This window comes from Leopardus geoffroyi, chromosome C1, assembly GCF_018350155.1.
Source record: "Leopardus geoffroyi isolate Oge1 chromosome C1, O.geoffroyi_Oge1_pat1.0, whole genome shotgun sequence".
NCBI lineage: Eukaryota > Metazoa > Chordata > Mammalia > Carnivora > Felidae > Leopardus > Leopardus geoffroyi.
The window spans coordinates 212,351,833-212,375,796 of record NC_059328.1 but is presented as its reverse complement, the minus strand read 5'-3'; the positions used below and the strand labels follow the sequence as shown (position 1 = coordinate 212,375,796).

At 45.7% G+C, this 23,964-nt stretch overlaps 2 protein-coding genes across 3 annotated transcripts in view; one reads left to right on the top strand and one right to left on the bottom strand.

The window, feature by feature from the left end:
* DNER (delta/notch like EGF repeat containing) overlaps positions 1-23,964 on the top strand; it is a 322,224-nt gene that overhangs the window by 193,521 nt on the left and 104,739 nt on the right. For both annotated transcript variants that reach the window (XM_045481582.1, XM_045481583.1), the window contains exon 6: positions 9,006-9,159. In XM_045481582.1, the coding sequence (XP_045337538.1) occupies positions 9,006-9,159 (154 nt within the window). The remainder of the gene's footprint in view (positions 1-9,005; positions 9,160-23,964) is intronic.
* On the bottom strand, positions 14,671-15,779 carry LOC123599585 (glyceraldehyde-3-phosphate dehydrogenase-like). Its single transcript, XM_045481584.1, is given in 1 exon segment — positions 14,671-15,779. A coding segment is annotated over 1 exon segment (1,002 nt). The 5' UTR covers positions 15,710-15,779; the 3' UTR covers positions 14,671-14,707.

The window sequence follows — 23,964 nt, the reverse complement described above, 5'->3', positions numbered from 1 at the left end:
ATTCTGATCTTACAAGACTGTTGGGAGGATTAAGTGGCTCTTCAGCATATGGTTCTTGGCATATAGTGGGGTCTTTTTTTCAGTAGATGGTTGTTGGGTACCCTGCCCTGTCTCCGTCGGCTTCCTATCCGCAGAAGTTACCACTGGTTGAACATCTTTGCTTTACATTTAAAAATGTAACTCAAAGTGGGTTTTCCATCTGAGGTAGCTTGAGGAAGATGTTACAGGATTGGTCTTTATTTTTCAACGAGTCCTTCTCATCAATAATTTATACCTCAAAATGTCCTTTTTATTAAAGCTTTTTCTTTACCATTTTCTTTTCATGTAACAAAAGAAATAACTAGAAGACTAGATGAAATTTTAAGATAAGAAAATTAAAATGGTATCTCATTTACTTGTGGGATCAGCCTGTTACCCCTCCCCGCCCCCCAGGGAAATTCAATACAAGATGAATTTTCAGTGACTTTTTTTCAAAGTCAAACTTTACATTTGCTAATGGATTATAACTTTTCATCAAATAAATGCACAGATACTGATGAGCTGAAGATCCAGGCTGATTCCTTTGAAATCTTATGCTTAATTACAGCCATGCTCAAAGTGCTGAGAACACAGAAGTTGCCAGGATATGGTTAGAAACTGCTTTTGAATGTTTCCATTCTGCCAATCCGTATATCCACTTTTACAGAGAAAGCCTTTTACAAAATTTCCTGAAAGACATTTACTTTCTTCTCCCTTGAGTAATAAAGTAAACTTCAGTGTCCTTTGGAAGGAAAGAGCAGGGCTCTCATTTATTATTGTTCCTATTTTTCAGAATTTAACATTTAAGCCAAAGAAATGAATTCTAGGAATTCATGAATGTCAAGTTTTGAATTTAATATTTATATGATCTTCATATTTTCTTTCTTTCTTTCTTTCTTTCTTTCTTTCTTTCTTTCTTTCTTTCTTCCTTCCTCCCTCCCTCCCTCCCTCCCTCCCTCCCTCCCTCCCTCCTTCCTTCCTTCCTTCCTTCCTTCCTTCCTTCCTTCCTTCCCATTCTTCCTCCTTCCCTCCCTCTCTCCCTTCCTTCCTCCCTCTCTCTTCTTTCTTCCTTCCTTCCTTCCTCCCTCCCTCCCTCCCTCCCATCTATCTTCCTTCCTTCCTTCCTTCCTTCCTTCCTTCCTTCCTTCTTACCTTCCTGAGAGAGAGAGAGAGAGAGAGAGAGCAGGGGAGGGGCAGAGAGAGGATCCCAAGCAGGCTTCATGCCCAGTGCAGGGCCCAACTTGGGGCTCCATCTCATGACTGTGAGATCATGACCAGAGCCTGAATTGAGTCGGACGCTTAACTAGCTGAGCCACACAGGTGCCCCGATCTGCATGTTTTCCAAGCTTACTTTTTGTATTTAAATAAGCTGCTGTGTTTGAGATGAATGAACCCAAATAGAAGAGCAATAGTATGTCTGAGGCTAATGACAAATAAGATTGTGAGCCATAAGCAAACTCAAGCATATTGTTTAAATTATATGTGTAATGAATGAGCAGTAAGACCCAGCCAATAGACAGAAATTTTAAAAATGTAATTCATATTGAGTTTCCCTTTGAGATAGCTTACTGTGTTCCCAGCAGGAGGCAACACTTTGTCTCTATGGCTGGGCTCCAGGGGTCTGTGTGTGGCCTGGGCTCAAAAAAAGGCATGTGTAGGGATTTTTATATCATAATAAGCATTCTCAGGTAGTCTCTTAAATTTTACATCCAGATAATCATTTCTGCCTCTTGAAATACCAAATCTGGGTTTAGTAAAAGGCTAATTCTGCTTGTCTAAAAGAGCATGCTAGACTAGTGTTCTGAGCCTTCAGTTATAGCTCACCTATGCTTAACCAAACAAAAATGTGTGCCATGGTTAATCCTTTTTATCTAAGTTTTTTTTTTTTTTTTTTAATTTTTTTTTCAACGTTTATTTATTTTTGGGACAGAGAGAGACAGAGCATGAACGGGGGAGGGTCAGAGAGAGAGAGAGGGAGACACAGAATTGGAAACAGGCTCCAGGCTCTGAGCCATCAGCCCAGAGCCTGACGCGGGGCTCGAACTCACGGACCGCGAGATCGCGACCTGGCTGAAGTCGGACGCTTAACCGACTGCGCCACCCAGGCGCCCCTTTTTATCTAAGTTTTAGTGTTTGTCAGCTATGTGTTTTCAGACCCAAACGACCATCCAGTCAGATTCCTAGGAGCTGGAATAATAGGTCCTTGGCTGAGGACCGCCATGATGAGGCTTCTGTGGCTTCCAATGTCCACAGATTCAGAGTCAGTGCATTTTGGGGGTGATGGGACAGCTCAGGCTGGAATCTGAGCCCTGCTGTGTTATTACACTAGGCAGTGGGGACTCCCTGCCTCCTTTTCCTAAAGTGCACTCACGGCAGTGTAAGCTCTCTGCCAGAGGGTCTACAGAGATCCCCTACTCAGGGAATCATTTTCATGGACAGTTGCCCTTGAGCTCCCTCATTAACTAGGAGCAGAAAGATTCCAGAGATTTCTCTTGCTAGGAAACAGACTCTACTTCCTGACCCTGCCAGCGTCTAGAGAACTGGTTTAGAGAGGTCTTCTCTAAGCAGGAATTGCTCTCCTGTTGGAGCCCTGGGCTGGGTGTGCCCTGCTCCTGACCTCTGTGTGCTGGGGAAGCTGAGAGGCAGGCCCGCCTTCCCCCGCGCAGGATTGGCTGAGCTGCTCTTCCAGAAGACTCTGCTGTTTAGAGGGAATCTGTGACATGATTCATGTTGTCCACAGAAGAAAGCACGCATGTCAGTCTAGGGCAAGGGGTGCTTCTCCTGGTGTTCTGGATAGGAAATCAGTTTCTGGAGTGGGACCTCACACGTCGAAGACTCAGTGATGTGCACACAATGTTCTCCACAGCATCCCTACTGTAAAGGCACTAGCAGATTGCACAGGGAGGATCCGGACACGTGATACGGAGTGTGACTCTCATTTGCCAAAGTTGTGTCTTTCCTTCCTTGAGACTCAGCCAGATGCTTACATAAAAACAACAGAAGTTCTTTTTTTTTCTTCCTAAATGTTTATTTATTTATTTTTGAGAGCGAGTGTGAGCAGGGGAGGGGCAGAGAGAGAAAGAGAGAATCTGAAGCAGGCTCTGTGCTATTAGCACAGCGCAGAGCCTAATGTGGGGCTCAAACTCACAAACCATGAGATCATGCCCTGAGCTGAAGTTGGATGCTTAACCAACCAAGTCACCCAGGTGCCCCCAAAACAACAAAATTTCTTTTTTTTATTAAAAAAATCTTTTAATGTTTTTATTTATTTTTGAGACAGAGAGAGACAGAGCATGAACAGGGGAGGGGCCGAGAGAGAGGAAGACACAGAATCGGAAGCAGGCTCCAGGCTCTGAGCTGTCAGCACAGAGCCCGACGTGGGGCTCGAACTCACAGACTGTGAGATCATGACCTGAGCCGAAGTCGGACGCTTAACCGACTGAGCCACCCAGGCGCCCCCCAACAAAATTTCTTACTGTGGAGATTTTTGACCATTTATAAAAGTGAGAGTAATTTGGCAAACCACCGTGTCTGTGTCTCCTTTTTCCAACAACTAGCGGTTCATTAGCTAGAGTTTTGACCTTGCAGATGTTCATACATTTCACTGCGAATAGCCCAGATGTTGTTTGCAACCAGACTGGTCCCTGATGGAAGTGGAAATTAGTCCAGGGAGTCTTTGGCCAGGAGTGGCTCAAATAATCTCCTTTCCGTTTTCAGGGGTTTAGGGGCCCATTAGTCACCTTTTGGCTTGGGACTTATCCCCCAACTTCTGTCCCAGTATCCCCTGGAGTAAGAATGTGTGGATTATGGCTGTGATGCCATCTTAGCAGAACGCAAGACCCTCAGAGATAGACAAGGAAGTAGAAGACCCCTTACTTGCACAGAAATGTCCTTCAAGGCTACCCTCAAACAGCCTGTTAGGAAGTCAGCTCAATTCAGTGAACACTCAGGCATCTATTATGTATGAGTAACTAAAGTTCTAGATGTCAAGGACCTCCAATTCTGGTGAAGAATTTTCTAATCAAAGTTTTCAAGTGTGTCCATGAGTGATGAGGCACTTTATGTACAAGAGATACTTTCAGCCCTCAGGATGGATATTTTTACTCTATTTTGAAACCTCATTTGAATAAATTTGACATTATTCTTAAGACTAAAAGAAATTAGAATCAGCGAATCAAAAGGACAATCATGCTGATGAGGAAGGCAGCCAGACGGCAAGAGAGGAGGTAGACAAACCAAACAATCTGGAGCAAGAACCAAAATACCACAGTTGTTGGGGTTATTTTTAGAGTCAGGGTGAAGGGCGCCCCACATGCACTTGGGATACACAGACCATCATGGTGATGATAGGACAGTATCCAGCTATGAATGGAAAAGGTTTGGAATCGATGATGCAGGTTTAAGCCTTGACCTTATACTTGCTGGCTGGGACACCTTCCAGAATGTATCTGTCCTCTCTGTTGAGTCTGTTAAGTTCCTAAAATAGGTTTGATAATAGCCACCTGACAGATGTGGTGAAGATTAATGAGGAAATTCAACGTAAGCAAGCTCTATAAACAATGAGATTCACTGTCTAGTCAGCTGGGACTTTTATGTTCATGCTGATATCACTGGGGCACCAAAAAGAGATAAGTGTGTTTTCTGTGTACTTTGTTTAAGGGAGGGTAAAGTAGAACAATGAATTCCGATTCCTGACAGAGAGAGAGAAAGCTCTTCGGAAAACGTGTCTTTGTGGGATCATTTGTTCATGACAATTAGGCTTTACTGAGAAGTGAAAATTGCAGAGAATGAGACAGAAAAAGTAGATGGGGCTAGATTGCCAAGGGCGTTCTGTGCTTTGCTGGGGAATATGGGCTTATCAGACATTTGACTCCATATTTCATAAAGTTGGAATATTAAAAAATACAAAAAAAAATAAGTCAGAGTCAGTGAAGATCTAAGTTAGAATGCAATATCCAAGTCAGGAAGAGGAAGTAGCCATATAGGTCACAGAACCCTAAGTGGGTGTTCAAGGTGAACTTGCCGTAGACAGAGCATACTACAGCCAGATCAAAAAGGAGGAAACCTGGGCAGTCACATGGTCCGTGTTGTTCACGAGGACAAAACATCAGCTCTCACCACTAGCATAACTTTTACTGGCACTTAAATGAGCGAATTTTCCTGGGCAGGACTTTATAAAGGAGGCACCAAGTGATGTATGGCACAAAATGTTCTCACCAGAGTCCTTTCGGAAAATACAATAATAGGAGGTTTAAGAGGGATGTTTCTTATAGGGACCTTCTCTTCCCCTTCCCTACTTTATTTTTCCCCGTGGCATTTATCACCTCATTCACTACATTGTTTACCTGTTTGTTTTATTTATTGTCAGCCACAGTACACTAGATGATAATTTCTAAGAGATAGTCCTCTGCATGTTTATGCTTCCAGGACCAAGGACAGTGCCCGTGTGGATGAATAGATGAATGCAGGTGTGACAGAAGCTTTTTAAACCGGGACCTTTTCAAAGTGAGCTTCCTCCCACTTAGAAAGTTTCATTAATGCACAAATGGAATATTTGACTTCAAACTGTTGAGGAAAATTGAGACTGCACTGGGCTTTGAAATTAATCTCTTTTCATTTAACTTGAAAAGTCCTTGTACGTAGAACTACACAATAACTTTGCAAGGAAATATCTTTCTGTAATTTCGCTAACCGACTAGTTTTAAGTAAGTCCGTTTTGTCTTTTGTGCTGGTTAAGTGAATTGGATCTAATTAGTGATATTATAGTGGGTGAAACTTCTCAAGGTTGGTGTAACAGTTTACAGCTTTCACTGATCACTGGTTTCCACAGCAAATATGCCAACAACGTAGTTTCCTAATACACATTCATGCTTCTTACAAATCAAGTCTTGCAAGTAGTAAAACAGACCTCTCAATATAGGAAAACTGGTTGTTCTTAGAAGATAGACTTAGGAAGAAATCTAATGTTATGGACGTATGATACAGAATACATAAAAACCTCACTAACATCTTGTGGTCATGGGTATGTAAACGTTTCTTAATCTTCTTCCTGATCCATCAGCCAAAGTTTAAGAATCAATTCTGTGGTTTTTCTTGGTCAAAAACCATTGTTTCAACAGTTTCTTGAAGTTTCTTTCCAGCTTTCTGTTGAAAACAAAGCAAAACAAAATGCGCGGCTTCTGTTTTAGCTTTAGAGTCAATCAAAGATAACTTGAAGATATTTGATTTGGGGCTTTTAATAGTTTATTTCCACCAGCAACATATTTTCCATGGGACACAACAGAAGAATTATATGCAAACTACATCCCCCAAATAGCCAAGGAAATTGATCTGTAACGTGGAACTTCTGGATACAAACCAAGTAAATTTTAGAAGACAGCTGCCAGAAATAATGACACATAATAATTTATTATGATGCTGAGACCCATTTCGGAATTGTATGAGCTGGACACGCACAGTGTTTACATTTCAAAGGCAGTCGTGAATCCACAGATGCACAAAGGGCTCAAGACACATCTCTGAAGATATCCAAGGTGCGTTGTGTTGCACATTTGGACAAGGACAAGATTTTCCTAGCAGATAGTTCTAGAAAAAGAGTTTCCTATTTACAAGGCTGCCTTTCTAACAGTCCTTGATGCAACTTCTCCCAGCTTCCAACTATAGAGTCTGTGCAAACACACACAAAGGGAAGAAAACTCACAGTATCATGAGAAACCAGACAAGAAGTCAACTGTTGCTAGCAGGCAGAGGGAATTTTCCATTTGCCCCAAAGAGGTGTGAGAGAGGATGGAAACAGAAGGCAGAAAATTTAACTCTAACTTAAGAAGAAAAGCCATTGCTTTTATGCTACTTGTTCTGGTTTCTAACATATGATTGAAGAATGCATTCTGAAACTTAAAAAGAGTTGATTATGCAGATTACAAGGATTTCTCATATCCCCTTAACGAAAATGCATTCAATTAACAAAAGAAACACACCTACACAAAACCTGGCAGTTTGGTCCAGCTAAATGTCATGTTTGACCGTCTGGCCTCTTGCTTGGTTGCTGAGGTCAGGGGTCCATCCACTCCTGGTTTGGTCACTTTTGGTGAGGAGCATCCTATTATGGTATAAACTATGATCTCACTGTGCACAGGACAGCCTTTCTTAGAAAAAGAGTCTGTTGGGATGGGGCAGGTTAAATGGAAAGCCCTCAAAGTATAGCTCCAAATAGAATGCATCCATAACACAAGTTTGCATAATGCCTCTGGGGTGTTCCTTCTAGGAATGCAAGGTGGGGTGAGGAGTAGGGCATTTGAACATTCACAGATTGCTAGGTCAAGGACCGAAAGAAAGAGGTTATTGTTTTTTAAGAAGCTAAAATGGCATTTGATACAATTCAGTCATTGTTCCAGTTTTCTACTTCGTGGTAAATTCTGCAGACCTCCCTTCGAAATCAAGCTTATTCTAGAAGAGCCACCAATGCAACCGTGAGGACTGGAGAAGGGAAGGGGGCATTATCATTATTTGCAACTGATATGCACTTTGGGGCAGGGTTGTTTTATCTAAAAAAAACCCAAGAGGATCAAGTAAAAGCTCTGATCTGTAGTGAGAGCGCTCAGCGTGATGGCCAGTAATATATAACTCTAGCATTTTATATGTCAGTAAAAACCGCTAAGGAGTATGATGGGTATTATCAGAAAAGGATGAGGAGAATGTTTTGTAGCTCATTAACGGTAGCTACAAAGAAATCTAAATATGCAGTAGTACATGTATCAAGAAATGGGCAAGAACTATTAAACTTGATTGAGAGGCAAATATATACATATATATTAAAGAGAGGAATGGAGACGTTTCCTCCTTCAGGAGGAAGGAAGGCACCGAGGTGTGCTTGGGGGTCAGGGACCCGGGTGGGGATTCTGAGCTAATAACACCTGGAGAAGAGGGAAGAGTCTCTCTCTGAGATTGGAGGCAGAGGGCTGGGACTGGGAAGGAGGAGGTGAGAAGAAGGGTGGGCTTGGGAGAGTCTGTGGGTGGGGCTTTGGATGGGTAGAGATTTGAACACCTGCCTCACGTAGGTGCTTGGGGAATGCTGGGAAGGTGCTTTTTTCTGTTTTGTTTTGAGTTTTTGTAAGTAGTAAGCTTTGCTCATACATTGTTCCTTTGTTTCCTCCATTCCCCTCTTCACGAAGATCTGCAGTAACAACATACGTTGCTTCACACGGGACTTGGGGCCAGATTAGTGTTTCTTTTAGATGGTTGCCACCTTCAGGCACTAAGGCCTTAAGAAGAGAGCAGGAGGGCTCGGTTTTACTTGGATTTTACAACTCTCTCAGAAATGAAGCTCCCAACCAAATGTAGTGCTCTGAGTCAATGGTCTTGTTACCAAGATAGCAGTGATATAAACCAAACAAAAAGTTTACTTGGATTATACTCCTTTTCTTTTCCCTTGCTCTCAGATCATCTGCATAGCTGTACGTTGAGGCTCATTTACAGGGTGATTCAGTAAATTCTCTCAGTGCTCTGGAAGGTGGTCAGAGTAGGACATTTGATGATGTTTTTGTTTTTTGTTGTTGTTGTTGCAAGTGCTGACTGTGCTGAAGGATTTTAGCTGGTTGGCATGACATCTAATTTAATGGCTCTAGCACAATGTATCTGCTCTAGCAAAACTGTCATTTCCATGTCAGGTCAGCAAAACTTCATTTTTGCTTAAAATACAGTTATCTTTTCCACTTCTATTTTTAGTAAGATTGAAAATGGTTGGGATAAATATCAGTAAAAAAGAATGAGAAAAGTAAATGTTTGAAATTAAAATGTAAGGACATACATACAATATCTCTCAAAGCTATGATTGTAATCAGATCAAAATATAAGTGATGTGATGAAAACATTCAGCATTGGTGTAATTATAAAAAGAAGCCGTGCCTTTGAACTTCAAGTTACATTTTAGAGCCAAAGCATACATTTTAGAGGACTCAGGTAACATATATGATATGTTTGTGTTTCAGGCAACTTTTTCCTGTAGCTGTGATGATCAGTATGTGGGCACTTTCTGTGAAGAATTTGATGCTTGCCAGAGGGAGCCTTGCCAGAACAACGCCAGCTGCATAGATGCAAATGAAAAACAAGACGGGAGCAATTTCACCTGCGTCTGCCTTGCTGGTATGATTTCCATAGATAATAGTTACTACCTATCTCTCTGTAGAATATACACATTAATTAAGGACGCGTAAGCAACGCATTGTCCAGCTGTTAGACAAGGCAACTTGAAGATCTCACTTGGTGCTATCGATGTGTGCTTCATTTGAAGAAGGATGGAAGAAGGAAATCCACATGGGGATAGACATTATTGTTCCTTGGCTCGCTTTCTGACATTAGGATGCTTCTGTCTTAGCGGTCTTCCATTTTTGTTCCGGGATAATGATATGCTTGGTCAAAGAGAGGTCTGGACATTTCAGAAACAATCCTGCAAATATGCACTGAGTGTAGACTGGGACTGTGCTGGGTGATTATGCTTAGTAACGAGAAAAATCTAGAATAAACTGTGCGGGGTGCTATGTAAAGCCACCTCATCCTCCCGTTTTTGTTAATTTCCTTTTGTTCATGTGTGTTCCTTAAGCCGAGTTCTTGGTACACTGTTCTCCACAGTGGGGGAGGTCTTCAACGTTCTTTGATCAGTGTGAGGGATTCGTGGGTTTTACATGAGACTTTCGAATCCTTGGAGCACAATGGGTGACCAGTAGGAGAACACAGAAGCCAGTATGCCCACAGACTTCTGTGTTCCACAGTCATCTCAATTGACTTAACTGCTCAGCCAATTCAGGGATTAGCCCTCAAGGAGCAGGAATGGCATTACCGTGAACATTATGATACGCTCTTTCGATACAGCTTAAAAGCAAACCCCAAATTTCTCCTTTTTCACTATTAGATAATGTGCAAAACTGGCATCACCTTTCCTTTTCCATCTCGTCCTGTTGCCAACATTGGCCCCTGGGTGGGGATTCAGGAAGAGGTGGGAGTTGGGGAAGGCCAGAGGGATAGAGAGAAGGGGCAGTTGGAGTGATGGAAGTGCTCACTGTCAGAAACGGGACCGAACGATGCTAAAGTTTATATGAATACATGAAAGTTCTTCACTCATCTCTTCCAACCAAAAGATCGATCACAGGGATAGGTAAATAACCTGATAAATTCTTTCCAGACCCAGTGTGTGTGTGTGTGTGTGTGTTCACGCACATGCACGCGCATCTGCATATGAGTGTGTATATTTCTCTTGGACATCAGATGGTTATTTTTCTATACGCTTTTTAAAAAAAAGTGATTATAGTATGTGTATATTTGCCAGTACATCATAGACCTTTCACGTCACTACATATGGATTTGCCTCATTCATTTTAACAATCACACAGCGTGTCTCCTAAATTTGTATCTCCAGGTCAGACTCCCTCCAGACCCCCTTATCTACTGCTTACTTGACATCCCCCTTGAGATGCCCCGGGCCACCTTAAGCTCAGCCATTGCACAGTGGAGCTCATCATGCCCCAGCCCCACTCTGCTCAGCTTCCAGTGTCCCATCTATTTCCATCAGCTGTACATGTATCTGCAAGTCATTCTGGGTGCCTCCCTCTCCCTCACTGTCCACACCCCTTCTACCTCCAAGTGGTCTCCATTTTTACTGCCTAGAGACCTCTCAAGTCTACCACCCTCTCCGCAGCCCCACTAACGCTACCCCTAAGCTAGCTGCCTCTGCCCCTTGTCTGTGCTACTGGGGTACCTCCCACTGCTTCTCCGTGTTCTCCTGAGCATGCTGTACACCGAACCAGAGTGATCCTGTTAAAGTGAGCACCGGCTTTTGTCCCCATACCTTCCATTCTCCTCATGGTGGCAGGTGATCATTTTCCAGTGCCGATCTGATGTAGTTGCCTTCCTACTTAAACCCCTTCTTCCCATTGCTCTTTGGAAATAGACCGATATCCTCAGCCTCATCCTCCTCTGTGACCTGTTGCTCACCCGCCTTTCCAGCCCCATCTCACCGCACTGCCCACCGTGCTCTGGGTCTGGCCACCTCGGCCTTTCATCTCCCTGACGGCCTGAGCTCCCTTCTGCTGCAGGCCTGTCTCGCTTCTTTGTTCCTACGCAGCCCCTCTTCTGCCTTCCTTTCGCCTAGATAAATACCACCAAGTTTCCGTTTCAGATCTCTCTTAAATGCCCCCTGTCCCCGGGGAAGTGTCACTAAATGGTTTAAGCTAGTCTCCCTCCCTCTTTCCCTTCCATAACCCCAGGCTCCTTTGACAGCCCTCATCTGTTTTCAGGGCACATTTACACGTGTGATCTTTTGATTATAGCCTGTCTTCCCCACCAGAGTTAACCCCATGGGAGTGGGGCCCCAGTCGGTCTAGCTCATCACTGTGTCCCACAGTGTCTGACAAATTGTGGGCACTCTGTCAATGTGCTGATGAGGTGAATTAATGAAAGCATATGAACATGGCCTCATGTTTTAATCCATCTAGTGATGGATCTTTAAGATGTTTTCAATTTCTTCTTTGTAAGTCGTGTTAGAACAAATAACGAACCTTCTATAAATAGTCCCAGTCAGGGTTGGTGGGTGGAGCTTGTCACTGTCTGGACTGGAATGATTTCAGTTTGATATTTTACCTAAGTCTGTTCTCAAAGGGCGTTTGTCCCTTTTATTAAAGGAGCTCACGTGCACAGAATTGGAACGGTCATAATGCTTGGCTGGTGACACTTTCTCATTTTGTCTGCAACCTGCTTTTGTATATTTTCTTAGCTATTTTAATATTGTAATAATCCCTGGTGAAACCAACATCAAAACCAGAAGTTCAACCCCATAACCAGTCAAATAGTTTCCTCATTAGCCCACTCCTTGACTTCCCCTTCCCATCTGCAGGGAATGATCACTCTGAATCTTGAGTTGATCTGTCCTTGGTTTTCCTTTTTGTAAAGTTAGGCTATTTACATGTTTTCATAGAAGAATTTAGTTTTACTTTAATTGTTTTCATGTTTATAAAAACCGTGCCATGCATGAGTCATGTTATGGTATCATGCATGTAATTCTCTGGTGCTTTCTTTTTTCATGAGATGTGTCCATATTGTTTGAGCTCGTTCTTTTGGACTGCTGTATCAAATTCCATTTTCCTATTCCCCTGTGGACCGGGACCGACAGGCACATTTGGGTATGTATCTTTGGTCGTCTGTGTGCTGGAGATTGTTTTAGGTATATACCTAGGACTGCAGTTGTTGGAATATAGGATACGTAATTGATCGCTTTGGGGGGAGGGTGTTATGTCAGAGGGTCTCCCAAAGTGGTCACGCTCTTATATACTCCCACGTGTGATGCATAATTGGTCTTGTGAATTCACACCCTCTTCAATGTTTTGTAGTATCAGAAGTTTTCATTTTTGCTGACTGAATGGGTGCGAAAAGGCGTCTCATTGTGGTTTCTGTATTTTGTGGCTCACTAGTGACCCCGAGCTTCTCTTCATATGTTTATTAGCCACGTGTGTGTCTTTTCTATGAAATACTGTTTTCCTATCTCTTGCTCGTGTGTGTGTGTGTGTGTGTTCTTCTTGTTGGTTGGTAAGTGTCCTTTGTTTCTTTTTGATCCTAACCATTTGTCAGCTGTATGAACTGCAAGTATTTTCTCCTTCGTAAGCTGTCTTTTCGCTTTGAGGGGTCTTTTGATGAATGGACATTTTTATTGTATTCTGCACACTTCTCTAGTTACTACATTTTATGTACTATTTAAGAAAGTATTTCTTTACCTGGAGAACTAAAAGATATTAACCTATATTTTCCAGTCAGCATTTAAAAATTCAATTTTGCCAGCCTTTATTTAGTATGAATTTTATTTTTGTATATGTTTCTTGAGATAGGGAACTAATTTCATCTTTTACTATAATTTTATTTTTCTTCTTTTTCGAAAATACCCCATTTGTGTAAATATGTAATATTTGAAACTTTATATTGTGTCCCACCTGCTACAAAGCTACTGACAGAGTTAGGAATGACTGGATGCCTAATACATTTTTTTTTTCAATGTTTATTTATTTTTGGGACAGAGAGAGACAGAGCATGAACGGGGAAGGGGCAGAGAGAGAGGGAGACACAGAATCGGAAACAGGCTCCAGGCTCTGAGCCATCAGCCCAGAGCCCGACGCGGGGCTCGAACTCACGGACCGCGAGATCGTGACCCGGCTGAAGTCGGACGCTTAACCGACTGCGCCACCCAGGCGCCCCCCTAATACATTTTTAATTGTGCTTACTCTCAGGTGTTTCTGCACTGTGATGATTTACCCATTGATTTGAAATTTTTCAGAAGCATATCTAATTATTTTTACTTATTAGTGGGGAAAAGGATTTCACCTTTATCTAAGATGACTTAACATCTTCCATGTTAATAGCACATCCTGGCTACGAGGCACATACAGATATACAGGATTCTCCTTGGGGAATTGGGGAATTGGGACTTCGAATAACAGTAATAGCAATAACAATAAAAAATACTTTGACTCTCAATTGACATAGGGCTAGGGAGTTGCATTTTAAGAATATGAATTTTAATAATTCTACTTAGATAGACTCAGGGAGTTTGGTGATTGCCAGTAAGTTCATCAGGAACCCAAGAGATGGCAGGCAAATTGATCTTGATTTATAAACTGATCATCTTTTTTTTCTTCCATTAAAACAACAAAACTATCTTATAACACCACATTGTAAATTTGTCTTTCTTTTTTCTTTTCTTTTCTTTTCTTTCTCTTTCTCCCTCCCTTTTCTTTTCTTTTTTCTTTTCTTTTCTTTTCTTTCCTTTCCTTTTCTTTCTCTTTCCCTTTCTCTTTCTCTTTCTCTTTCTCTTTCTCCCTCCCTCCCTCCCTTCCCCTTCCTTTCTAGAGAGCGTAAGTGAGGGAAGGGCAGAGGGAGAGGGAGAATTGTAAGCAGGCTCCAACCCCAGTGCAGAGCCTGATGCAGAGCTCGATCTCAGGACCCTGGGATTGTGACCTGAGCCGAAATCAAGAGTCGGATGCTTAACTGACTGAGCTACCGAGGTGCCCCTCTAATAAGCTATTTCTAACAGTTGTCCTGTTTCCTGAATACCACAGATTGAGGACTTCTCAGTTTTCATGAAATAATACACATTTTTATTAAGGATATAGATGCCTTTGTGCATTGGTCACGGTTTAAACAACTTTATAAAATAGTCTAAATAATCTCCCCTGCATTTGGAATATGTTGTTCTCTGAGCTTCTTCCTGAAAGGCGTGTGGTTTGCTTAGGGTTCTCCACTTGTGAGGAAATCCCTCCACATATGAGGAGGGATTTTGTACAAGTTTAAGGCAGTTGTAGAAACCCAGCAGCTATTTCTGTCTTCCCTGCTGGCCTTGAATCTATAGCGTGTCTTTCACCTAAGGTGGCCTCGCACGGGCTGGGGTCTCTCAGTCGCGCTGCCTCTGTCAGGGTCTCCCCGACTCCCCAAAGCTTTCTTTTTTTTTTTTTTTGGATGCAGTATACTTTATTGATGGTACATGAAAAGGTAGGGCTCCCCAAGCCCCTCCCCTTCTTCAGGGGGTCTGGGATGGAAACTGGAGGTCAGGAGATTCTCAAGTGTGTTGGGTGATGAACGGGGGCAAGGACTCCCCAGCAGCTGAGGGCCTCTCTCTTCTTCTTCCTCTTGCTGGGGCTGGTGGTCCAGGGGGCTCTTACTCCTTGGAGGCCATGTGGACCATAAGGTCCACCACCCGGTTGCTGTAGCCAAATTCATTGTCATACCAGGAAATGAGCTTGACAAAGTGGTCATTGAGCGCAATGCCAGCCCCAGCGTCGAAGGTGGAAGAGTGGGTGTCACTGTTAAAGTCGCAGGAGACAACCTGGTCCTCAGTGTAGCCCAGGATGCCCTTGAGGGGGCCCTCTGATGCCTGCTTCACCACCTTGTTGATGTCATCGTATTTGTTAGCTTTCTCCAGGCGGCAGGTCAGATCCACGACGGACACATTGGGGGTGGGGACATGGAAGGCCATGCCAGTGAGCTTCCCATTCAGCTCAGGGATGACCTTGCCCACAGCCTTGGCAGTGCCAGTAGAAGCAGGGATGATGTTCTGGGCAGCCCCTCGGCCATCACGCCACAGCTTCCCAGAGGGGCCGTCCACAGTCTTCTGGGTGGCGGTGGTGGCATGGACTGTGGTCATGAGTCCCTCCACGATGCCAAAGTGGTCATGGATGACCTTGGCCAGAGGGGCCAGGCAGTTGGTGGTGCAGGAGGCGTTGCTGACAATCTTGAGAGAGTTGTCAGACTTCTCGTGGTTCACGCCCGTCACAAACATGGGGGCATCAGCAGAAGGGGCAAAGATGATGACCCTCTTGGCCCTACCCTTCAAGTGAGCCCCAGCCTTCTCTATGGTGGTGAAGACCCCAGTAGACTCCACAACATACTCAGCACCAGCATCACCCCATTTGATGTTGGCGGGATCCCGCTCCTGGAAGATGGTGATGGGCTTTCCATTGATGACAGGTTTCCCGTTCTCAGCCTTGATTGTGCCATGGAATTTGCCGTGGGTGGAATCCTACTGGAACATGTAGACCATGTAGTTGAGGTCAATGAAGGGGTCATTGATGGCGACAGTGTCCACTCTGCCAGAGTTAAAAGCAGCCCTGGGGACCAGGCGCCCAATACGGCCAAATCCGTTGACTCCAACCTTCACCATCGTGTCTCGGGGACGCGGCTGGCACTGCACCAGAAGATGCGGCTGTCTGTCGAACGGGGAGGAGCAGAGAGCCCAAAGCTTTCTTTCCTTGCCTTTCACAGAGCTGGGCCTGTGTGGGTCTCTTCTCCATGGCCTCCATTCCTGCTATGCTCTAGAGCAGATCCTGATCAGAGCTAGATGAGATTTAGGAAATGTTACCGTGGTGCCCTCACTCTCTCTTTGCTTGTCTGCTTTCTGACTTCTTCCTGCTGTTTCCTTAAGTAGGGCTCTACCTTCTCAATTCGTGTTCCTTGCAGGATAAGCCCCTCCCACTTCTAGCTTCCAGCTCTGCCTCTCCATGAGCTTTTCAGGGCAGTCAAGGCAAGCGTGTGTGCATGCATGCGCATACGGATAGCTAATGTGTATTTGCATGCTTGTCTGTGTGTGCACACAAAATAGCTAATGCTTATTGTTTACCACATGCCAGGCCCATGCTAAGTGCTCTCCAAGGTTGCTCTTAGAACAATCTCTGAGTTAAGCAGTCTTAATTATACGTACGAGGAAGTTTGTTACTTGGCCAAGAATATTAGGGTAACACTTGATTGTGCTGCAATAATATATCAATCGCCAAACCTCAGTGGCTCCCAAGAAAAGGTTAATTTCTCCCGTGTCATAGTCTGATGAAGGCACTTCCCTCCAGGTGGCAACTCAGGGATCCAGGTCCCTTTGTGTCATGAAGGTGCCACCATCAAGAGGTGGCCTTCACAGTCACTGCTGAAGGATAGAGGGAGCTGATTGGGTGTGATGTTCTGCGAGCAGCACCTGGAAATATCTTATATCACCCCCACCACATGCCATTTGCCATAATTCAGTCACTTAGCCCCCAGAGGCTTTGACTAGGAAGAGGAGACGAGGTGAACATTCGCATGGTTTCTGTCATACCGGGTGCACATGCCAATAACTGTTGGGGCTGGGACTTGACCCAGGCCCTCTGCCTGCCTCCAAAGCCCATGTTCTTCAGCATCTTGCTGAGCACTTTCCTGGTACAGATATGTGGCCCAGGCCCATGTCATTTCCTTCAGCTTCCTCACGTCAAACAGGTGTCTTCCTAAGAGAAGCAATATTACACACTTTTGTCAAAAGAAAAAGGACTGGTTTCTCACAATGAGTTTTCTACTTAATTTAGTCCTGAACATCCTCAAGAAACTTTATTTTTTATAGGAAAAATACATTTTCTTTGTGGAAGAACTATTTACAGGTTAATTAACATCAATTAATTGACCTCTGAAGCCCCAGGTAAATGCATAAGAACTCTCAAAGAATATGAAGTCTGCTTTCCTTTAAAACTGTTTGTCCTGCTTTGCTCTGGTTGTTGCCAGTTTGATCGTGAGAAATTACCTTGTTTGATGAATGAATGAATTCGAACCAGATTCTTCTCGCCAGAGAACAAAAACTCCCAACAAAGTCTCTCCTTGGAGACATTGCTGTCTTGATGGAATGCTTGTTTCTCTTGATAGGAGAGCATTTCTTGGTGAAAATATTATTAGTGAAGAAGCTCAGATCCAAATGTGCTAATATTTTTATATTTTGCTTTCAGTTCTATGTCAAATGTCCATACAAATATAATTTTTTTGAGTCTTGGTAAGTTAGAGATGTATGAATATGGCAGATTGGGTGTAGAGTTGATTAAGTAATAAACTCTACTTTAGTTGTCCTTTTGATTTTTATTACAATTTTTTGAAAGCAGGAGATGATTTTTTCAGTAGGAAAACATTGATAAATGTCATATACATGTGTCTATGATGTAAAATGAGTTATAGATTATAGCCAATAAAATTTTCATTTGGGGCAGGGGATTTTTTTATCAAGTGTGATTGATATTTTTCTTGAAACTTTCTTGCAATAGTTTTCAAAAAGAAGGGGATTGTCAACAACGCCAAATAGTTCAGGAGAACCTAAGAGGAGGTTATTGACTTTGGCAACAGAGTCTGTTCAAGCCCTTGGTGGCCTTCTGTTTACATTGATGTGGTGTGGATTTCATCAGAAGCCCTGAGACCTCTCTAAGAGAACACATACAGGGACAGAAGCAAGGGAGGTGCCAGAAGTTACCAGACACTCTGAAGGACAGCACCATATTTAGAAATAGTTGTGGCCACTTGGTTTTCTTGTGACAAAGAAGCTGTGAACTCCCCCAGTGACAGTGGTTGGCCATGATGAGGTGAACAGAATTTGGGCCAGATGTGAGAATTAATAAGTGGCAAACTCATGTGAAGGACAGAACCAGAAGGGGCTCTTCTTTTTTAAAATTATAGCATACTATTTAAGAGCACAGGCTCTGGAGGCACAATGCCCAGATTGCAATCATAAATCCCAGCCAATTAGACCTGAAATGTGGGCTGTTTTCCCTGTTTGTTTCCCATCTAGCTCCAGTGTCATACTGTCTGGTCGAGAATAAGCTTCCTGGAGACCCTCCTTGTTTCCTGAGGTTACATGAGCCCCAGATGCTAGAGTCAGCCTTGTGGTCTAGACTCCTACCCGTCAGCCCTGGACTAGACACCTACCCATCTACCTTGTGGACTAGACCCCTACCCATCTACCCTGTGGACTGGACCCCTACTCGTCTGCCCTGTGGACTAGACGCCTACCCATCTACCGTGGGGACTAGATCCCCACCCATCTGCCCTGTGGACTAGACCCCTGCCCATCTACCTTGTGGTCTAGACTCCTACCCATCTGCCCTGTGGTCTAGACTCCTACCCATCAGCCCTGTGGTCTAAACTCCTACCCATCAGTGGTCTAGATCCCTACGCATCTACCCTGTGGACTAGACCCCTACCCGTCTACCCTGTGGACTAGATCCCTACCAATCTACCCTGTGGACTAGACCCCCACCCATCTGCCCTGTGGTCTAGACTCCTACCCATCAGCCCTGTGGTCTAGATTCCTACCCGTCAGTGGACTAGACCCCTAACCATCTACTACTGTATGGACTAGATCCCCCCCCCCCCCCCATCTACCCTGTGGACTAGACACCACTCATCTGCTCTGTGGTCTAGACTCCTACCTGTCAGTGGTCTAGACCCCTACCCATCTGCCCTGTGGACTATACCCCCACCCATATACCCTGTGGACTAGACTCCCACCCATCTACCCTATGGACTAGACCCACCCATCTACCCTATGGACTAGACCCCCACCCATCTACCCTGTGGACTAGACCCCTACCCATCTACCCTGTGATCTAGACTCCTACCCATTAGCCCTGTGGTCTAGACTCCTACCCATCAGTGGACTAGACCCCCACCCATCTACCCTGTGGACTAGACACCACTCATCTGCGCTGTGGACTAGACCCCTACCCATCCCACTGGACTACAGTTCCAGAGCCAGCAGTGCAAATCCTGCTGTGTCCTTACCGTTTTCTAGTGGGACTCTTTGGGCAAGTCACACACCTTTCTGGGTCTGCTTCTCTGATTCTGCAAGATTACGGCAACCCTCATCATGACTTACGAATACCAAATGAGAACGTGAGCTCTTGGTCTGTTCTGTGGACTTGTATCTCCAGTATCTAGCCCAGGGCCTGGCACACAGTAGGGCTCAGTAAAGATCTGTTGAATGAATGAATGAATGAACAGAACGAGATGAAATTCTACAGTAGGGACTCAATTTTCTTGTCTCTCTTCATCGGGCTTCTCTGTGTAGCATATGTGTTTTTCACCTGCCCCACCAGATTGTGGCTGGCCTGAAATTCTTGATTTCTCCATCCCCTGTCAGTGTCAAACCCCATGCCTTGCACATTAGTGAATGTGGAATGCCTGATTAAATTGAAATTTAACTCCCTTAATCAGGATTTATTTTAGAAAAGCCTTCTAATATTGAGAATACAATTTTTCCTAGAGGAGCTATTTCTTTTTCTGAAAAGAATAGCTGCGATGCACGTTCCAAACTGCCACTGCCGAAATATTATTAGCATTTTGCACAAAGCATTTTTCAACTTCAGAGCCCTTCATTGTTCCAGCTTATTGGTGATTTCAGCCTTTTTTTTTTTTTTTTTTTTTTTAAAGCTTGGCATTTCCAAGGCACAGAGAACATCTCATGTGTTCCCGTCCCAGCTCTACTCAGTGTCACTCAGATAGGTGTTCAGATGCCTTTGACTGGTGAGTCAGAAGCAGGTCACCTCCTCCTGGAGACAAGCCCTGAGTAGGATGGGCTGTAGGTCCTCACACCCAGCCTCACTCAGCTCAGGAAGTGAGTGTGTGGGCAGGTGAATGCGGGTTTTTGCACGTGGCTTAGTTCAGAGGTTCCGAGTGGAGGGCACCTCAGAGCTCGTCTCTGTTCGTGGGGCAGGGAAAGCAGGAGTGACCCCAGGAGACTGGAGGACTTGACCAAGGTCTGCAAGCTTGTGGGAGACAGGATTTCAGGCCTCTCCACTCTGTGTCCATCTTTGGGTCAGAGTACATTTCACTGCAACATATTCACGGGTTTGTGAATTTTCCATTAGTTACGAACAGGGCAGAGGGCATGGCCCTCTCTGATGGGCTGCGAATGCATGACCCACGATGGCTCTTCACCCACTCGCAGGACAAGAGATGGTGCCAGCTGGGACCGGGGGACAAACCAAACTGTAACCTGCTGCTCAGGGTTTCAATCCAGCGCCTTCCATTTACTAGTTAAATGACCTTGCGTGACCCTCCCAACCTTTCAGCTCTCGGGTGTCCTTACCTTTAAAATAGTGAGGCTCGCTCATTCATTCAACAATTGCTTATCAAGTATCTCCTATGTGCCAGGAATTTGCCAGGTGCTAGGACTACATCTGTGAAACAGTAATGTCCTCATGCTTATGGAGGCTGCATTGTAGTGAGGGAGAGGAATCAACAATGTGAGCATGTGTGTTTCTTGGTGTGTGTGTGTGTGTGTGTGTATGTAGTTAAGGGAGAGGGCCAGGAAGTGATAGGTGCAATGAAGAAAAATAAAACAGGTGAAGAGATCAAAAGAAATGGGAGCACGAGGGTGATCAGGTGAGGCTTCTCTGAAGGGAAACTGCTTGTGTAGAGACCTGAATACAATGAGCTTATGAGCTTGGGAACGATGTGACTGTTGGGGGGCATAGCATCCAGGCAGAGGGAATGGCACATGCAAAGGTCCTGAGGCAGGAGTACGTGCACAGTGTCTAAGAGCCAATGATGAGACTTGGTGCTGGGAAGGAAGCTGGACCGGGCCACGGAGGAAGGACAGGGATTCTATCGTGAAAGCGACAGCCCTAGTGTGAACTAGAGCAAGCCATCTGACTTCTCTCATGAAAGGGTCACTCTGAAACCTGGTGAAGAAGAAACATAGGGAGGGGAAATTGGGAGACTACTCTCCAGGCAAGAGAGGACGGCGACTGGAGCACTGTGGTGCCATCAGCGGTGGAAGTTTGGGTCTGGGACATGGTGACGGTGTTGCTGGTAACACTTGCTGGGGGTGTGTGTGTGGGGTGTGAGTGGCCATGGGGAGATGTGGAAGGCTCCAGAGGTTTTCATTAACAACAGCTTCATTGAGATACGATCCACACCCCGCCGAAGGGGACAATTCAGTGATTTTCAGAATATTTACAGAGTTGCAACAGTCCATTTTAGAACACGGTCATGTCCCCAGAAAGCAGCCCTCTCCCCTTTGCCTGCTGCCCCCCGATTCTGCCACCTCCTCTCCCCAGCCCACGGCCACCACCGATCTACTTCTGGTCTCTATAGACTTGCCCATCCTGGACATTTCACGTAAGTTGAATTATTTGCTAGGTGGCCCCTTGTGTCTGGCTTTTCAAGGTTCATCCATGTCGTAGCAAGTAGCTTCGTTCCTTTTTCTGCCTGAATAATGTCCCATTGTCTGCAGACCCCTCCTCGTGTTTATCTGTTCACCCACTGGCGCACACTTGGGTTGTTTCCACCGTTTGGTGGTGGCGAATGGTGCTACTGTGAACCCTACCCTGGTTACGACCTTCCTTTCGCTCCTCCTCCAGGGTCTTATGCTTCCGCCCTCTTCGGTCTCTCTGTCTCTGCCATCCTTCATCTTCTAACTTCATCCTTGGCGTCTCATCAGCACCGGTGCCGAGGTCTCATCTTAAATCCAGCCCCTTAACAGGCTGTTTAGGAAGTGCCTGCTGCTGCTTCCATATGTTGATCTCTTCCTCCCCTCCCCCTCCCCCTCCCCTCCCCTCCCTTTCCCCCCTCCCCTCCCCTCCCCCCCTTTCTCTCTCCCCCTCATCTTCTTCATCACTGCCACACCTCCATCTGTGGCCATGTTGTGATTTCCTGCCCATTTAGTTACACTTCCTTTCTCTTTACATCATGAAGCTTCTCTCCAAGGTTATTGGTGGAGTGTCTTCCCCACTAATTTCCAGGGCTCTTTCTTTGTCCTCATCCCCTTAGAAGCATTTCTCGCCTGGCTTGCGTGGTGTCTGTTCTCCTGAAACCGGTCCAACCCTCCTCCCCTCCTTCCTTTCCCCTTTCTCTCTCAGGAGCCACTGTCTTGCCCCTCTGCTGCCACCTCCCTCTGCCTTCGGCAGCAATCACTCATTCTCAGCTGTCACCTCTAAGTGTCTGGCTTCCAGACCCTTCCTTCCAGCCTGTCGCCTCCACTCCAGCACCCCCAGTGGAATTGGGACCAAGGCGCCGCTAATGGCTCATGTCCTCCTCGGACTCGACCCCAGACCTGCGGGGCCCCCCTCCCTCTGCCTCTCACACACTTTCAAGCCTGACCTTTTCCAGAGCTCTGGTTTCTATCAATGGTGCCATCACCACCCTTGTCACTCAGGCTGGAAGCCCCTCGTCTTACCTTTGGACCAGTCACCAGGTTTGCTTTGCTCGATTTACAGCGATTTCCCACCTGCCCCAGCTCTTCCCCCACCATCCCCCATGTCCTGATCCAGGCTGTTGTCTCCTTCTGCCTGAATGATTGTGATAAGGCGGTCTGCCCTCTCAACGGTCCCCCCCCCCCCCCCGCCCTGCTTCCAGAAGTCTCATTTCCCCTGGGACTTGAGGGAAATTGCTTCATCGCGCTGGGTCCAGCTTCCTGTCCGTGACCTGGGAAGGCTGACGGAATCCACAGCACCGCACTCCAGGGGTGCCGTGAGGTTTAGGGAACACGGTGCCTGTGCCGTGTTCACCCAGCAAATGTCGGCTGTTGTCCCTGCTGCCATTCTTGTCGAGCCGCCGGTTCCGCGCCCTGCCCTGTGCCCCACCGCTGCTTCCCCGGCAAGTGACTTGGCCTCGGCTCCTCTGTGTCATTCCTGCCTAGGGAGCCACTGTGGACCACGTGAGACCCTCAGAAGGTCCTTTTCTCCTCTGCTAAGACCCGCTCCCTGCCCGCTCTTCCTTGCCTCCGTGCTGGCCTTGGCGCCTGGGTGGCTCAGTCGGTTAAGTGCCTGACTTCAGCTCAGGTCATGATCTCGTGATTTGTGGGTTCGAGCCCCGTGTCGGGCTGTGTGCTGACAGCTCAGAGCCTGGAGCCTGCTTCGGATTCTCACTCTCTCTCTCTCTCTGTCTCTCTCTCTGCCCCTCCCCTGCTCACTCTGTCTCTGTCTTTCGAAACTAAATGTTAAAAAAATAAAAAAGCCTCATGAAAAGGAAGTATAACACACACGAGGAGTAAAGAAATGTGCGGCTGGGAGTCTGTGGTCCTGGGTGCTATTGCAGGTTGAGCCACTCTCCAGCTCGACCTTGCTCTCTTGAGCCCAAATGTTCTCACCTGTGAAATGGAATAACAAGTCTCGACCTTGTAGGAGTTAGAACACACACATCCACACATGCACATGCACACATCTACGCACGGCCACAGAATGGGGGATGCGCCAAGGGCACCTCTTTGAGCCTCTCAGTGCTGGTACAAGTTGAGCGGATGGGCGCTTTCGTTCTCCTTGTTGCCTCCCCAGAGGCTGGGCCCGTGCCCCCCCACCCTGCCCCCGTTTTGCCCATCTACAGCACCTATGCCCGAGGAAGGGACGAGAGTTAAGCCCTCCCCCTAAATTGAAGTGGGTGAGAACAGGAAGCGACCGGTCTCCGACATGCCTTCCCCACGTCTGCACTCCGATCAGAAACCTTCACGGATGCTGCTTTGGTACCCCAGCTCTGCAGCATGTGGGTTTGAGGCCGCAGCCCCATCGTCCTCCCCGGGGCCTCAGCCAGTGCGTCTGAGAGTGCCTGTTTGGTACTGTGACCCTGCTTTGGCTCACGCTGTGTGTTTGCTTCGTGGGAACGCGTCTTCACTCCTCTGAACGTGTCTCAGATTCCCCAGCTGTG